The sequence below is a fragment of the Oncorhynchus mykiss genome, chromosome 28 (genome assembly GCF_013265735.2).
Source record: "Oncorhynchus mykiss isolate Arlee chromosome 28, USDA_OmykA_1.1, whole genome shotgun sequence".
Taxonomy (NCBI): Eukaryota; Metazoa; Chordata; class Actinopteri; order Salmoniformes; family Salmonidae; genus Oncorhynchus; species Oncorhynchus mykiss.
The window spans coordinates 23,911,358-23,928,892 of NC_048592.1; the positions used below are offsets into that span (position 1 = coordinate 23,911,358).

General features: G+C 42.4%; 1 protein-coding gene across 8 annotated transcripts in view; it reads right to left on the reverse strand.

The window, feature by feature from the left end:
* LOC110508187 (disco-interacting protein 2 homolog C) overlaps positions 1-17,535 on the reverse strand; it is a 257,629-nt gene that overhangs the window by 123,504 nt on the left and 116,590 nt on the right. For 5 of the 8 annotated variants that reach the window (XM_036967142.1, XM_036967144.1, XM_036967140.1 and 2 more), the window contains exon 2: positions 2,551-2,628. The exons of 1 other annotated variant lie outside the window; for it this stretch is intronic. In XM_036967142.1, coding sequence (XP_036823037.1) covers positions 2,551-2,628 — 78 coding nt within the window. The remainder of the gene's footprint in view (positions 1-2,550; positions 2,629-17,535) is intronic. 2 more of the 8 variants (XM_036967141.1, XM_036967147.1) reach the window with 1 other exon arrangement.

Sequence of the window (17,535 nt, forward strand, 5' to 3'; positions counted from 1 at the left end):
CCACCCCGCTGATCCTCAACACTGGGGCCCCACAAGGGTGCGTTCTGAGCCCTCTCCTGTACTCCCTGTTCACCCACGACTGCGTGGCCACGCACGCCTCCAACTAAATCATCAAGTTTGCGGACGACACAACAGTGGTAGGCTTGATTACCAACAACGACGAGACGGCCTACAATAACCTCACACTCAACGTCAACAAAACTAAGGAGATGATTGTGGACTTCAGGAAACAGCAGAGGGAACACCCCCTAATCCACATCGATGGGACAGTAGTGGAGAGGGTAGTAAGTTTTAAGTTCCTCGGCGTACACATCACAGAGAAACTGAATTGGTCCACCCACACAGACAGCATCGTGAAGAAGGAGCAGCAGCGCCTCTTCAACCTCAGGAGGCTGAAGAAATTCGGCTTGTCACCAAAAGCACTCACAAACTTCTAAAGATGCACAATCGAGAGCATCCTGTCGGGCTGTATCACCGCCTGGTACGGCAACTGCTCCGCCCACAACCGTAAGGCTCTCCAGAGGGTAGTGAGGTCTGCACAACGCATCAACGGGGGCACACTACCTGCCCTCCAGGACACCTACACCACCCGATGTCACAGGAAGGCCATAAAGATCATCAAGGACAACAACCACCCGAGCCACTGCCTGTTCACCCCGCTATCATCCAGAAGGCGAGGTCAGTACAGGTGCATCAAAGCTGGGACAGAGAGACTGAAAAACAGCTTCTATCTCAAGGCCATCAGACTGTTAAACAGCCACCACTAACATTGAGTGGCTGCTGCCAACACACTGACTCAACTCCAGCCACTTTAATAATGGGAATTGATGGGAAATGTAAAATATATCACTAGCCACTTTAAACAATGCTACTTAATATAATGTTGACATACCCTACATTATTCATCTCATATGTATACGTATATACTGTACTCTATATCATCTACTGCATCTTTATGTAATACATGTATCACTAGCCACTTTAAACTATGCCACTTTGTTTACATACTCATCTCATATGTATATACTGTACTCGATACCATCTACTGCATCTTGCCTATGCTGCTCTGTACCTTCACTCATTCATATATCTTTATGTACATATTCTTTATCCCTTTACACTTGTGCGTATAAGGTAGTAGTTTTGGAATTGTTAGTTAGATTACTCGTTGGTTATTACTGCATTGTCGGAACTAGAAGCACAAGCATTTCGCTACACACGCATTAACATCTGCTAACCATGTGTATGTGACAAATAAATTTGATTTGATTTGATTTGAACAGCGCCCTGGAGAGGTGCCTGGGAATGGACAAGCAAAATATTTTGTGACCCTGCCTTTGAGAAAATGGGCACTGCTTATCAGTGTGGTATCAACGATCACCTAAAAAGCCCTTATCTTATGCCACCGGTTGAGAGATATTGTCATTGTTTTGGGGCAGAATTCTGTGAGGCTTTATGTGTTGTTGTTGGAGGTGCGTCTCGGTCAGTTTAACCCCCCGAAAATGACGTCCTCGTCAATCTGTTGTCGCAGGCGGCCACATAATCATGCCTAATGAGCGGGCTGGCCGTGTGTAGACACCATACAGCATGATACTCAATTACACTCACACACTTAATCTAAGCGGTCTGCTGCCATACCTGCTTACCGTTCATGCCAAGTGGCCTAGATCTGCTTGGATTCAATGTATGGGCAGTTAAAATACATATTTAAGACACATTTCACAGAAGAACAAATGGGTCAGCCTCTCCCCTTCCATCAGTGGGTGTTTGTCCCAAGTAGTGCATTATAGGGAATAGGTACCATTTGGGACACAGACCCTCCTTTAATCATTTAAATAGAAGTTGCGGAAACAACAATTCACAAAGCATTAAAAAAAAAATGCAGTTGAGGCCATTTTTATACAGTACTCTGAGAATGTACACATATAAGCTTTGTCACTGGTGTCTTCTGGGTCAATAATGAGCCCTTCTTCTGACCGGATTTATTTTCCGGATTTATTTGACACTGTAGAACATCCCAGACATCAGTTAGATGAGTATAGCTGAGCTGAACTGCAACCCACACATCCATTAAAGTACAGTTCTGTTTAATTTGGTGCAAATGGGATGAAATGGAAAATTAATGAAAACAAATTGAAAACTGAAGGAATGTCACATCCACTGTTCCTCTGTCTTTTGTTAACTTGCATTACCTCCAAGTGAGAACATTATTAGTTAGGCTAGGTCTGTAAGATTGTATTAGTTAAGTTTAACTATGACTAAAATACATAAGCAAGAGTTAGGCCCTTTTATATTTCAACTAATAACAATTAAATCAGTAATTTCCCCCACTAGACTTGAATCTATATACACCCAGGGAGGGCAGAGAATCTGAGATTATTGTTGTGTTAGACATCAAGCTTTTGGTTTAAAGTATGCAGTCTATATCACAAAACAAAGACCTATATTCCAGAGTCAGATTAGCCCATAACTCTATTCCAGAATCCATCACTGTTTCAGATTAGTTGAGACAGACACGGTTAGTGTTTTGATTGGACGAGTGGTATTTACCTTTACCTGGTGCCTTAGGAAGGAAGGCCCCAATTAATTTGGACCTCTTCTTTTCATAGCCTTTCTGTGTGATGTCACCTGCCAAAGGAGGAGAGGAAAACTACCGTTAGTGAAACGGAAGAGCGTTCTTATTTCTTTCTCTAGGGCTCTTATTCAGATCTGCATGCTGTTACTGAACCACACTATCCATGGCATCAGCAGATGACAGTATACAACAGGTTAAGCTGTTTGGTTAATCGCTGTTATGCTTTGTCTTTTTTTATGCTGAACAAGGAGCAGATGGGTGTTCAGAGCTAGGTTGGACAAACAGGAAACGACAGGGATAGGAAGGGGGGGGGGGGGGTGAGAAACAAGGAAGGAGAGAAGTACAGGTTGGGAAGTAGCTAGACAGCTAGCTGGAATATATAGTGCATGCAGTGACTTTAGTGAGTGTCAGTAATGAATGAGACAGAGACCCAGCTGCCAGTATGTATTACCCATCAAGGCCTGGCGCCCCCACTGCCCTGGCCATCACACAGGTAATTAGGAGGGGATTGGGTGGGAGAGAGGGGGATAGGAGAGGGCCTGGCTGGGGGACGGAAAGATGGAGAGAGGAGGATAGGAGAGGGCCTGGCTGGGGGACGGAAAGATGGAGAGAGGAGGATAGGAGAGGGCCTGGCTGGGGACAGAGAGAGGGGGATAGGAGAGGGCCTGGCTGGGGGACGGAAAGATGGAGAGAGGAGGATAGGAGAGGGTCTGGCTGGGGGACGGAAAGATGGAGAGAGGAGGATAGGAGAGGGCCTGGCTGGGGGACAGAGAGAGGGAGAGAGGAGGATAGGAGAGAGCCTGGCTGGGGGACGGAGACAGGGAGGGAGGGGGATAGGAGGGTCCCTGGCTGGGGGACGGATCCTACGAGTGATAGTATAATTACATATTGATTACACTATCATTCGTTTTTCGTATGTCACAACGATTTATACATATGCTATGATGCTGGTAAAGTTGTCTCGTGCACCTACAGTGCTGGTCATAAAAAAAGCTAGTTAGCTCATGTATAAAAAAACAATGTTCTTCCCCAAAAACATAGCAAAACAACAACTGCTTCAGTAGCTATATAGTTAGCTAGCTAGCTAAATAGCTAGGTTTCATCATCTAAAATAACACCAATTTATAGGACAGTTCTTATTTGATTAATGGTGTTCGGACCCATCTATGTGAAGCTAGCCACAATAAGAATTAGCCACAATGTGGACTTTGCGGTTAGTCTTCAAAATAAAAGTATGTCAGAGACAGTGATGCAAATGAATACAAACAGTAGAATTATGCCATAATTGAACATATCATGCTAAACGAGGTTGGAATGTTGTTATATAAAATATATTTAAAAAAATATAAAAGACAATTTGTTAAAAAACATTTAAAAAATCTGTTGAAATCACACTGGATGTATTATACTTTTGAATTGTATTGGGGGCATACTTATTTCACTGTAGAGCCTTACCTATGCATTGTGGATCATTGACATGGGGTATCAGTCTACTCAGTGACACCCAGAGAACATTACCGTCGTAGCTCTTATTGCGGGACTCTGAAACAACTGTGAATTGAGCCATATTTATTGTCAACCTATGTGTATTGAACACTATTCCTGAGGAAAAACAATACTGTGGGGATGTTTTGGAGTCTGATAACTCTGAGGAGGATGTTGGGAAAAAATATATTGGGTATTGAGTAGACGGATACACCATTTAATTGATCCCCAAACCTTAGGTAAAGCTGTTCAGTGCAATATGAATGTCAACACACACAATAGGCTGACTGGGGAGGTGATTTCACACAGTCACTGTCCCGTGATAAGAACTACAACGCTTATATTTACGTAAACTCTTCACAGTTGTGTTCTGTGGATGTTACCGAGTAGACTGATACCCCATTTTATTGCCTCACATTCCAACCTTGTTTAACATTATCTAGTCTAAATATGGCATGATTCCACCAATAGTAACCTTCTGCATCACCTTCAAAGCTGTTATTTTATTTTGAAGGCAAACTGCAAAATCCACGATTGTGCCTAATCCTTATTGTGGCTAGCGAGACAACACATGACCCGGTCCGGTCGAGCCTCACTAGCCAGATGAAGCTAGCTGGCTGCTTATTATGTTAGCTTTGGGCAACAGCGTTACGTAGCTGGCTAGCTATTTATTTTCATGAACTGAAGTTCAATTTCAATAGGCGAACAACAAGTGGCTACCTAGCTAATACTTACTCACAAGGATTCCTAAATATTTGCTAAGAATAATGAAAATGACTAGTTTCTACTGGTCATTGTTTTAAGGCTGGTTGTGTTGGTGCTAGCTAGGTACCAAGCTAAAGCTAGCTAGCTATCCCAGATGTTGCGGTCAAACAAATAATGCTTTATTACCAATGCAGTATTGTAAACACATCGTTCATGGCTTGCTTGCAGACTTTTTTGTACAGCTTTGACAGTGCTACTGATAGTAGTGGTGGAGCTTGGCTTGCATGTGCAATTCAGAACACACAACATTCTACAGTATGTTATTGACGTGTCTAATTGAAAGCCTACTTAACACAACAAATAGTGGGCATTGAATCTTTTTTTTGACACCCAAAGACCCAAACTGCTTTCCATAGTATGTCGTGAAGCTAATAGCAGTGACACTGTTACTGTGTAACTCCAGAGGGACAACATCTGAAAAATAGTGCACTTCGTAGTGTGTACCGGTGCTCGACCAGTTGCGAAAGTCAACATCACCCACAACAGGGAACAGTTGATTGTCAAGTGCAATGAATTCTTACTCTTTAAAATGACTGATCGACTTGTTGTCTGCTCGATCCACACAGCAGACATTGTGGGCTAAGTTAGGAATGTGTTGCATGTGTAGCGCAACATTTTACGTGGCGTCAATATGTTATATAGGTATGTACATCAGCTTTGACATTGGTTTTGCACATCGGTATTAAACTAGACATCGGGCTGATACCGATGTTGGCATTTTTTGCTAATATCGGCCGATTCCAATATGTTCATCGATATATTGTGCATCCCTATAGATATATACAATGCATTTGGAAAGTATTCAGACCCCTTGACTTATTCCACATTTTGTTACATCATAGCTTTCTGTATTCTAAAATGTACTAAATCACCCCCCCCCCCCCCTCAATCTACATACAATACCCCATAATGACAAAGCTACTGACATTTTAGACCCTTTACTCAGTACTTTGTTGAAGCGAAGCAGCTTTGGCAGAGATTACAACCTCGAGTCTTCTTGGGTATGACACTACAAACTTGGCACACCTGTATTTGGAGAGTTTCTCCCATTCTTCTCTGTAGATCCTCTCAAGCTCTGTCAGCTTAAATGAGTAGCATTGCTGCACAGCTATTTTCAGGTCTCTCCAGAGATGTTTGATCGGATTCAAGTCCGGCCTCTGGCTGGGCCACTCAAGGACATTCAGAGACTTGTCCTGACTAGTCTCCCAGTCTCTGCCGCTGAAAAACATCCCTACAGCATGATGCTGCCTCCACTATACTTCAATTTAAGAATGATGGAGGCCACTGGGTTCTTGGGGAACTTCAATGCTGCAGAAATGTGTTGATGCCCTTCCGAAGATCTGTGCCTCAACACAATCCTGTCTCGGAGCTCTATGGGCAATTCCTTTGTCCTCATGGCTTGGTTTTTGCTCTAACATGCACTGTCAAATGTGGGACCTTATATAGACAGGTCTGTGCCTTTTCAAATCATGTCCAATCAATTGAATTTACCACAGGTGTACTCCAATCAAGTTGTAGAAACATTGAGGATGATCAATGGAAACAGGATGCATCTGAGCTCAATTACGAGTCTCATAGCAAAGGGTTTTAATACTTATGTAAATAAGTTATTTTTGTTTTTTCATAAATTTGCAAAAATTTCTAAACACCTGTTTTCACTTTGTCATTATGGAGTATTGTGTGTAGATTGATGAGGTAAAACAAAAAGTACTGAATCCATTTCAGAATAAGGCTGTAACGTAAGAAAATGTTTAAAAAGTCATGGGGTCTGAATACTTTCCGAATGCACTGTATTTCTGATACCTTTTAATACTTTTTCTGGTAGATGTTTTCTAAAGGCCCCTTTTCCATCTGTTTATCCAGAAATTAAAGCCTTTATTTAAGCTAATTTCTTAAAATGAAAAATGGTTGAAAAATGTATCAATGCCTTAATTTCCCGAAAACAAATACTCCTAGCATTCATTTGACATGCGCCTATGAACTTCACATGTTGGTGCTCATGGGTCCTTTTCAATGGAAATGCCCATAGGCTACACTGCAAAACAACCACATACAACACAACCCATGTTGAAGCTTCATACACACACACGCACACACACACATACACAGAGATAAACAAACATCTTCTTGGCACAAGGTGCTGATATTCGGGGAAGTGATCCACGGCGAACTGAAATTAACTTCTTCTCCAGCTCTGGATTTGAGATTTCCTGATGAGCTGCCTGATGCAGGAAAACAGGCAGACAGAGACACAGATCGATAGACAGGCAGACACAGACAAACCTGAGATTACGGGGGTGTCTGTCTGTCTGTATGGAATGCAGCCTGTTTGATGGCTTTAGTACATTTACCCAGCCAGCTTTGGGGGGAAGCTCTGTTTTAGCCAGTGAGAGACAGCTCAGCCTCAAACTGCATTGCAAATGGCACCATATTCCCTATGTAGTGCATTACTTTTGACAATGGCCCATAGGGAATAGGGTGCCATTTGGGACACAGCCTCAGTCGTGTCCTCCAGAGTAGGAGAGGAGACAGCAGGAGACAACGAACATGAGGCGCTTTAAATAGTGAGGGTGACTCATCATGTCTTTCCTCCCTCTGATTACAAAAAATATATATTCAATTCAACCACCCCTCCCCTCATTGGAGAAAACTAGCGGCCAACAACACGGCTTTTTCGCTCAAAGTACACGTAGTTCAATAATTATACATACAGTTGAAGTCGGAAGTTTACATTCACCTTAGCCAAACACATTTAAACTCAGTTTCACAAATCCTGACATTTAATCTGAGTAAAAATTCCCTGTTTTAGGTCCGTTAGGATCACCAGTTTATTTTAAGAATGTGAAATGTCAGAATCATAGTGGAGAGAATTATTTATTTCAACATTTCTTTCTTTCATCACATTCCCAGTGGGCCAGAAGTTTACATACACTCAATTAGTATTTGGTAGCATTGCCTTTAAATTGTTTAATTTTGGGTCAAACGCTTTCGGTAGCCTTCCACAAGCTACCCACAATAAGTTGGGTGAATTTTGGACCATTCCTCCTGACAGAGCTGGTGTAACTGAGTCAAGTTTGAAGGCCTCATTGCTCGCACATGCTTTTTCAGTTCTGCCCACATATTTTCTATAGGATTGAGGTCAGGGCTTTGTGATGACCATTCCAATACCTTGACTGTGTTGTTCTTAAGCCATTTTGCCACAACTTTGGATTTATGCTTGGGGTCATTGTCCATTTGGAAGACACATTTGCGACCAAGCTTTATTTTCCTGACTGATGTCTTGAGATGTTGCTTCAATATATCCACATCATTTTCCATCCTAATGATGCCATCTATTTTGTGAAGTGCACAAGTCCCTCATGCAGCAAAGCAGCCCCACAACATGATGCTGCCAACCCCGTGCTTCACGGTTGGGATGGTATTCTTTGGCTTGCAAGCCTCCCCCTTTTCCACCCAAAATAACGATGGTCATTATGGCCAAACAGTTCTATCAGACCAGAGGACATTTCTCCAAAAATTACAATATTTGTCCCCATGTGCAGTTGCAAACCGTAGTCTGGGTTTTTTATCGCGGTTTTGGAGCAGTGGCTTCTTCCTTGCTGAGCGGCCTTTCAGGTTATGTCGATATAGGACTCGTTTTACTGTCGATATAGATACTTTTGTACCTGTTTCCTCCAGCATCTTCACAAGGTCCTTTGCTGTTGTTCTGGGATTGATTTGCACTTTTTCCACACCAAAGTACATTCCCAAAGTACATTCATCTCTAGGAGACAGAACGCGTCTCCTTCCTGAGCGGTATGACAGCTGCGTGGTCCCATGGTGTTTATACTAGCGTACTATTGTTTGTCCATTTGAACGTGGTACCTTCAGGTCTCTGGAAATTGCTCCCAAGTGTGAACCAGACGTTTGGAGGTCTACACTTTTTTTCTGAGGTCTTGGCTGATTTCTTTTGATTTTCCCAAGATGTCAAGCAAAGAGGCACTGAGTTTGAAGGTAGGCCTTGAAATACATCCACAGGTACACCTCCAATTGACTGAAATTATGTCAATTAGCCTATCAGAATCTTCTAAAGCCATGACATCATTTTCGGGAATTTTCCAAGCTGTTTAAAGGCACAGTCAACTTATTGTATGTAAATGTCTGACCCACTGGAATTGTGATACAGTGAATTTTAAGTGAAATAATCTGTCTGTAAACAATTGTTGGAAAAATTAATTCTGTCATGCACAAAGTAGGTGCCGACTTGCCAAAACTATAGTTTGTTAACAAGAAATTTGTGGAGTGGTTGAAAAACAGGTTTTAATGAATCCAACCTAGTGTATGTAAACTTCCGACTTCAACTGTATTTTACTAATTTCCTCTTTCTGCAATTGCTGGATTTTATGGATCTTAACTCCAACTCGCCGATGTCCACAGATGAACCCATCTTTCCCAGTATAATACTATAATAGCTATTTATTTTTGCTATAGATCCCTTCATGACTGATGCCTTACAAAGATCTTTAACCTCCCTGTTTGTAACATTTCTACGGACATTGGCCTAAAAATGAATACTTTACCCAATAGTATAATGCTGATTGACTGATCATGGTTTTCAGATCCTCTAACAATACAATTTTCAGGTCCATCTAAAACCTAATGTGATGACATAACCATTCCTGGACTTGAATCCAAAAGTGAGCCACCGATGGACAATAACAGAAAATACGCTCTATTGATTCTTTCTCCTGCTACAGCTGTTTGTCAGAACCCATCTGAGAGACACAGAGAGACACAGAGAGACATCTTTAGCCCAAGCCTCTGAGCTGAGAACCAACAGCACAATAAAGAGGCCCCTTGTCCATAGAAAAACATGACTAAGCTGTTCTTTTGACAGAAAGAAGACAATGACATAGACGGTGACAATTGACATATACACTTAGTGGTTTACTAGGCACACCACCCCATTCAAGAAAATGGTTCGCTCCTACAGACAGTGAGTGACATTGCCGTAGTTTCTATATAAAGCAGGCAGATAGGCATTGAAGCATTCAGTTACTGTTCGATTGACTGTTAGACTGGGCAAAATGAGTGACCTAAGCAACTTTGAGTTTGGTATGATCGTCGTTGCCAGGCGCACCTGTTCCAGTATCTCAGAAATGGCAGACTTCTGGTGCTTTTCATGCACAAAAGGGTCTATGGTTTCCCGAGAATGGCGTGACAAACAAAAAACATCCAGTCAGCGTCAGTCCTGTGGGCAAAAAATGGCAAGTATCGTGCAAGCTAACAGGCGGGCCACAAACAGGCAAATAAAGGTGCAGGAAAACAGTGGTGTGCAGAACAGCATCTTGGAATGCAAAACTCGACGGCCACACCGAGTTCCACTCCTATCAGCTAAAAACAAGAAGCAGCTCCAGTGGGCACATGATCAACAGGTGTGGAACATTGCCTGGTCTGACGAATCCCGGTTCCGGTTGCATCATGCTGATGGCAGTCAGGATTTGGCGTAAGCAGCATGAGTCAACGGTACAGGCTGGTGGCGGTGGTGTAATGAATGGTGTTGGGAACGCTTTCTGGCAACTTTCTGGGCATCAAGTCTCTTGATACCAATTGAGCAACACACACAGGCCATCCTACTACATAATTACTTTATAAACCCTCTATGCATATGGTTTTAATCATAACTTACTTTTGGAAAGAATCATTTGAAATAATTAGCAGCAAGTTTAAGTACAACAGAGACTTAAATACTTAACACTAAAATACACATACAGTTCCCTACAGTGTACAGTACAGGGACTCACTCTGCTGCTTTTTATATATCTATTTAGTAAGCTGCTTCATGCTATGAATAATTTAAGACACATACTGCACTAGACTCAATCCATCCAATCCTTATATTTCATATTTCCTTTCAGAGACACTCACTTTCAGATAGATGTTCCTTTGGTTTCTAAAATACTATGCACCAAAGTGGCCATATAACAGCAAGAACGTAGAAGTACGCTAGCATCCTCACAGTCAATTGCAGGGTGAGGCCAGAGTAGCCACCATACTCACAGTGCTAGTTTTGGCTCCAACACATGAAATGCTTATTGCAGAGGAAATGGTGAGTTGGCTAAAGATGCCCTACCTACGTTTTAGTGCTGACAAAGGTTGTAACCCACACTGCTTTGCTAAACACACCCATTATACCTGCTTTCTTTGCCCAGGTTTTTAAAATTAAAGCTCACTTAGTTTATTTTCATAGGAGACCCACAACATGTGTAGAAAAGAGTAAAATAGTATTTGAACAGAGTGTAGGAGGAAGAGGAGGGGGAGGAGGAAGGGGAGGAGCAGGAGCAGGAGTAGGAATGGCATGGTCAGCCTGCCTCCCTGAACCCAGTCCTCTCACGGGAATGTTTATGTAATGCTTTTATAGCACAACAGGAAGAACTCATTTCTCTCTCCATCACGATGATGATCTACACTGGGTGTAATGGGGGAACAATAAAATCAGCACCATTTCCCTTTTTTTCTTTTGTGGGAATGTTGCTGGCGTGTATAGTGGCTGTTTTACGTGCTCCTGACCAATTATGCTATTTTGTGTTTTTTTTAATGCTAATTATACTATTTTGCCTCTACCCTCTGTTCTAATGGCAAATGTACTGGAGAACAAACTAGACGAGCTCCGTTCAAGATTATCATATCAACGGGACCTGAAGAACGGTAATATCCTATGCTTCATGGAGTCGTTTCAGAAGGAGGACATGGTTAATATAAATCTAGCTGGTTTCTCTATGCATTAGCAGGACAGAAAGGCAGTGTCTTGTAAACTCAAGGGTGGAGGTGTGTGTCTCTTTGTTAACAACAGCTGATGCGTGATCTCTAATATTAAGGGAGTCTCTAGGTTCTACTCGCCTGAGTTAGAATACCTCATGATAAGCTGTAGACCATACTATTTACCAAGAGTTTTCATCTGTATTTTTCATTGCTGTCGACTTACCACCACAAACTGATGCTGGCACTAAAACCACACTCAACAAGCTATATTTATTTTATTATTTATTTTATTTTATTTATTCATTAATTATTATTTTAATTACTTTGTTTTACCTTTATTTAACTAGGCAAGTCAGTTCAGAACAAATTCTTATTTACAACGATGACCTACCCCGGCCAAACCTGGACGACACTGGGCCAATTGTGCGCCACCATACGGGGACTCCCAATCACGGCCGGATGTTATACAGCCTGGAATTGAACCAGGTACTGTAGTGATGCCTCTTGTGCCTTAGACAACTGCACCACTTGGGAGCCAATTGCAGGGCCATATACCAACAAGAAAATGCTCATCAGAGGCAGCTCTCCTATTGGCCGGTGATTTTAATGCAGGAAAACTGAATGTTAACCTGTGCAACTAGAGGGGGGAAAAAAAACCTAGATCCCCTTTACTTCACACAGAGACGCATACAAAGCTCTGCCTCCATTTGGCAAATCCATAACTCTATCCTCTGGATTCCTGTTTACAAGCAAAAACCCAAACAGGAAGTACAAGTGACACACAATTCGGAAGCGGTGAGATGAAGCAGATGCTAAGCTACAGGACTGTTTTGCTAGCACAGACTGGAATATGTTCCGGAATTCATTAGATAACATTGAGTAGTGTACCACATCAGTCACCAGCATCATTAATAAGTGCATCGACACCATTGTTCCCACAATGACCGTACGTACATACAGTACATATCAGAACCAGAAGCCATGAATTACAGGCAACATCCGCAGTGAGCAAAAGGTTAGTGCTCCGCGTTCAAGGAGGATTTTTCATGATCCAAACACACCAACATAATCGTGAAGAGGGCACAACAACGTATTTTCCCCCTCAGGAGGTTGAAAAGATTTGGCACTCAGATCCTCAAAAATGTCTATAGCTGCACCCTTGAGAGCATCTTGAGTGGCTGCATCACCGCTTGGTATGGCAACTGCTTGGCATCTGACCCGAGGACGCGACAGAGAGTAGTGCGTACGACCCAGTACATCACTGGGGCCGAGCTCCCTGCCATCCAGGACCTCTATACCAGGAGATGCCAGAGAAAGGCGCAATAAAAATTGTCAAATACTCCAGCCAGACTGTTCTCTCTGCTACTGCACAGCAAGTGGTACCAATGCACCAAGTCTGAAACCAACACGACCCTGAACAGCTTCTACCCCCAAGCCACAGGACTTCTAAACAAGACAGCTAAATAGCTAATCAAATGGCTACCCGGAGTACCTGCATCGATCCTTTTTTGCACTAACACACACACACACACACAAACTAACACCCCAACACACATAACATGCACACATGCATACTGAAGCCACACACACACACACACACACACTGCTGCTATTGTCTATGATCTATCCAGTTGCCTAGTCACTTTACCCGTACCTATATGTACAGTACATAGCTAACTCAATGACTGGTACTCCCTGTATATAGCCATGTTATTTTGACTCTTTATTTTGTATTTGTTATTCACTGTGTATTTATTTTTAAATGTTTTATTCATTTTTTTTTATCTGGTCTTCAACTCTGCATTGTTGTAAATGTACCCATAATTAAACATTTCACTATTAGTCTACACCTGCTGTCTACGAAGCATGTGACAAATAACATTTGATTTGATTGATTTGATTAGGCGCTGCTAACTGCTGTTGCCTTTGCTGGCTGAGCCTCACTAACACCCCTTCCCTTCAGCTCCCCGGCCAACCCAGGCTTGTATCATATGTACAGTACAGAGGCTTACTGTACAATAGATTAGGTCCCTCATACTGCGTCCCAAACGGCACCCTATTCCCCAGTGCACTACTTTTGACAACGTCTGTCTGTATGATTACAGCAGACAAGTAGACTTAGATAAGAGGAATGCAGGTACACAGTCCACACAGCTGGAACCCCTCGCATATGGTCTCTCACCGCAAGGGGCCAGGCCCCCAGAATCCCAGACCCTGGGCTGGCCCATCCTTTACCCATCCAGACTGTGCATATACCCAAACACACACACACTAGTCACAAAAAAACGGGACCAACTAAACAGTGAAAAAGCTAAGCCACCAAAAGGAGAAACACCAGTTCAAGACTGCCTGCTAAGCTGCAATATTGTGTCAATAAAAATATCAAAAGGTGCAGAGGACTACAAGTACCATGCTAATCGCAGTGTTAGCACTCAGTTATATTATTAAATATTCATGTTGTTGTTGCACAGCATACACCTCGGTGATGGTTGATATTTGAAACCCACAAATTATACTCACCAAGCATATGCATATCCAGCCCAAAAAATGGGAAACAAGTGTTGGTAGTGTAAAATATATGTTGATATTAGGACTAACTAATAACTACCTATAGATCTGTCTACAAAGCGCCACACTGCCCTGTACAGCAGAGCTCCTGTCTCTCTCTATTCATACCTGAAGCACACAGCCACACCACAGGGACAATGGAAATACTAATCTAGCGCTCAGGCAGGCAACGCAGGAAAACAATCCCCTTATTTGCATTTCACAAACCATGTAAACATTTCAAAAGGAATCCTCTTCTGCCTTGGCCTCCCAAGTGGCGCAGCGGTCTAAGACACTGCATCTCAGTGCAAGAGGTGTCACTGCAGTCCCTGGTTCGAATCCAGGCTGCATCACATCCGGCCGTGATTGGGGGTCTCATAGGGCAGCGCACAGCGTCGTCTGGGTTTGGCCGGGGTACGCCATCATTGTAAATAAGATTTTTTTCTTAACTGACTTGCCTAGTTAAATTATTATTTAAAAAAATTCCTTTGCAACCAGTCACACTACACCAAAGATAATCTATTATATTGAAAAGATATCCGAGTGACTAAGGCTGGGCGATATGAACCAAAAAAATCTGATCTAGATTTTTTTTTCAAATGTATGTATTAGAGATTTAAAAAAAAAAGTTATCTAAATAAGCATTGTCGTACAATTAAAGTTAAAACACACTGCATTTCAAACAGTCAGCAATACTCAGCAATACATACAGCAATACTAATGAATTTAAGCCTTCCACAACTACGAGACCCACTAATAATTTACTAATTTAATCTGCATTTTTTGTTGTTGCAAGAAATCACTGATCTGGCTTTCAAGTCTGCCTATGAAAATGCCATTTTTTGTTACAAATTTAACTAGAACCATGCATAATGCACATGTCCAACAAGAGACCGCTAGTATAAAAGTCTTTGGCTAAAATGCTACTAGCAGTACGTGGTACCTCAATGTCGCGCTCGACAAACTGAGCATTCATTTTCCAGAATCAATGTTTATTGATATTCTCATTTTAGTAGTGTCTGCGCTGCGTGCAATTTGAGTAGTTGAGACATACAAAGGGTATCGTTAGAATAGTTAACTTCTCTATTACAGTAATATAATGTCTCAATGTGTTTGTGTCCATATGAACGATTCTATTGGACCAAAATTGGGAAGGTGCACACAGCACAGAAGGAGTGAAAGAGACGAGACCCAAAATACAACATGAGAACAAGTGGACAAGTGAACAAATGCCCATAAAAACAAAAAATAACAAAACCTTGATTCTTGCGATACAGGCATTTGGAATATACCGCAAAAACACATTCAAACTAATTCAATATATCACCCAGCCCTACGAGTGACCGGTTTAACGATGGAAATGCATGTCCTGAATGAGTGAATGTCACGTGAGATCAGGTGGGTCCATTCTAGCCAATGAGAGGGCTGATACACGTGTGAACAACAGCCACAACTAAGTTGTTTTTCTCAAAGTTTCTGAAATGCCACGTGCATCCATTTATATCAGTACATTTGTTAGAGCCTAAACATCATGAAACTTCTGTTGGCTCAAATAAGCCTCACTTAATTAAACACCCATAGACCTCAATACAAAAAGGGCTTATCTCGCAGGACAGATTTTGGGAAGAGTAAATCCTCTCGCTTCGCCTCTCCCTCACTGATTACACACACACTGTTTGAGCCAGATGATAGGTTGTCAATTAGCTTTCCCTTCTTTGCTTTACATTCAAACCACTTTTTCTTGAGGGGGTTTAATCAAATCATTAAAGAGTCAGTCTGCATCCCTCTAAACCTTTCCAGTTGGAACAGTCCAACCCCAACCTGTCTGCCCAAACATGCTATACCGGCAACATCAGCAAAAGCAAACAAATTGGTGTTTGTTGGCACAGGCCATGGCACCACGGTGAGAGATCCTATTGCTTGCCCATGGGGAGGCCTGGGGAATGGATTGGAATTGGATTAACAACAATGCATACAGCAATTCAGCTTTTAGCTGCAGATGTGCACAATATCAAATAAACATTATTATTGAACAAACTACGGGCAACTATGCTAGAGGGCAGTTGTTTTCCATCTTTGTAACATTGCAAAAAATCTGAAACTTTTTGTCCAACAATTATGCTGAAAAACTAATCCATGCTTTTGTCAATTCTAGATTAGACTGCTGCAATGCTCTACTCTCCGGCAACCTGGAAAAGCACTTAATAAAGGTCAGTTAGTGACTAGAAACCAAAAATGGTATCATATTACTCCAGTTCTAGCCTCTGGCTTCCTGTTAAGGCTAGGGCTGAATTCAATGTTTTTCTGCTAACCTAAAAAGCATTACATGGATTTGCTCCTACCCATCTCTCCGATTTGGTCCTGCCGTACATACCTACACGAACACTACGGTCACAAGATGCAGGCCTCCTTATTGTCCCTAGAACTTCTAAGCAAACAGCTGGAAGGAAGGGCTTTCTCCTATAGAGCTACATTTGTATGTAATGGTCTGCCTATAAATGTGGGAGACACAGATTTGGTCTCGACCTTTAAGTCTTTACTGAAGACTCATTTCTTCAGTAGGTCCTATGATTGAGTGTAGTCTGGCCCATGGGTGCAAAGGTGAACAGCAAGTCACTGGAGTGACAAACCACCCATGCTGTCTCTGCCTGGCTGACTCCCCTCTCTCCACTGGGATTCTTTGCCTCTGACCCTATTACGGGGGCTGAGTCACTGGCTTACTAGTGCTGTCCCTAGGAACAGGGGGGGCACGTCACGCCAGGATTTTTTTGCTATACTCGACTTGAGTGTGTTGAGTCACTGACGTGATCTTCCTGTCTGGTTTTGCGCCCCCTCGGGCTTGTGCGGTGTAGGAGATCTTGATGTGCTACACTGAGCCTGGTCTCAGGGTAGTAACTTGTTGTTCTGTTGATATCCCTTTAGTGGCAAAGTGGGGGTGGTTATATCCTACCTGGTTAGCCCTGTCTGGGGTTATTGTCGGACAGGGCCACAGTGTCCCACGAACCCCCCCATCTCAGCCTCCAGTATGTATGTGACAATAGTCTGTGCCAGGGGGCTAGTGTCTGTCTGTCTTATCTGGTGAAATTATCCTGTCTAATCTGGTGTCCTGTGTGAAGTTAAATTCTCTCTCTCTACTTGCTGTTTGGGGTTTTAGGCTGGGTTTCTGTATTCACACTTTGTGACATCTTCTGATATAAGGGCTTTATAAATACCTTTGATTTGATTTAGAACATCAGACCAGCTTCTATACCGGAAGGGGAGGAGGACAGCTCTTGATTTAACTGCTGTCAAACTATTATGATTTATAGCAACCTGCTTTATATCAGTTACTCACAGAAAGACAACGGCTCTCTTTCGAAGACGTTCCGCATTGACCGATTGACCGTAAGATGGATGAATTCCTAGTAAGGTTGAGCTTGTAA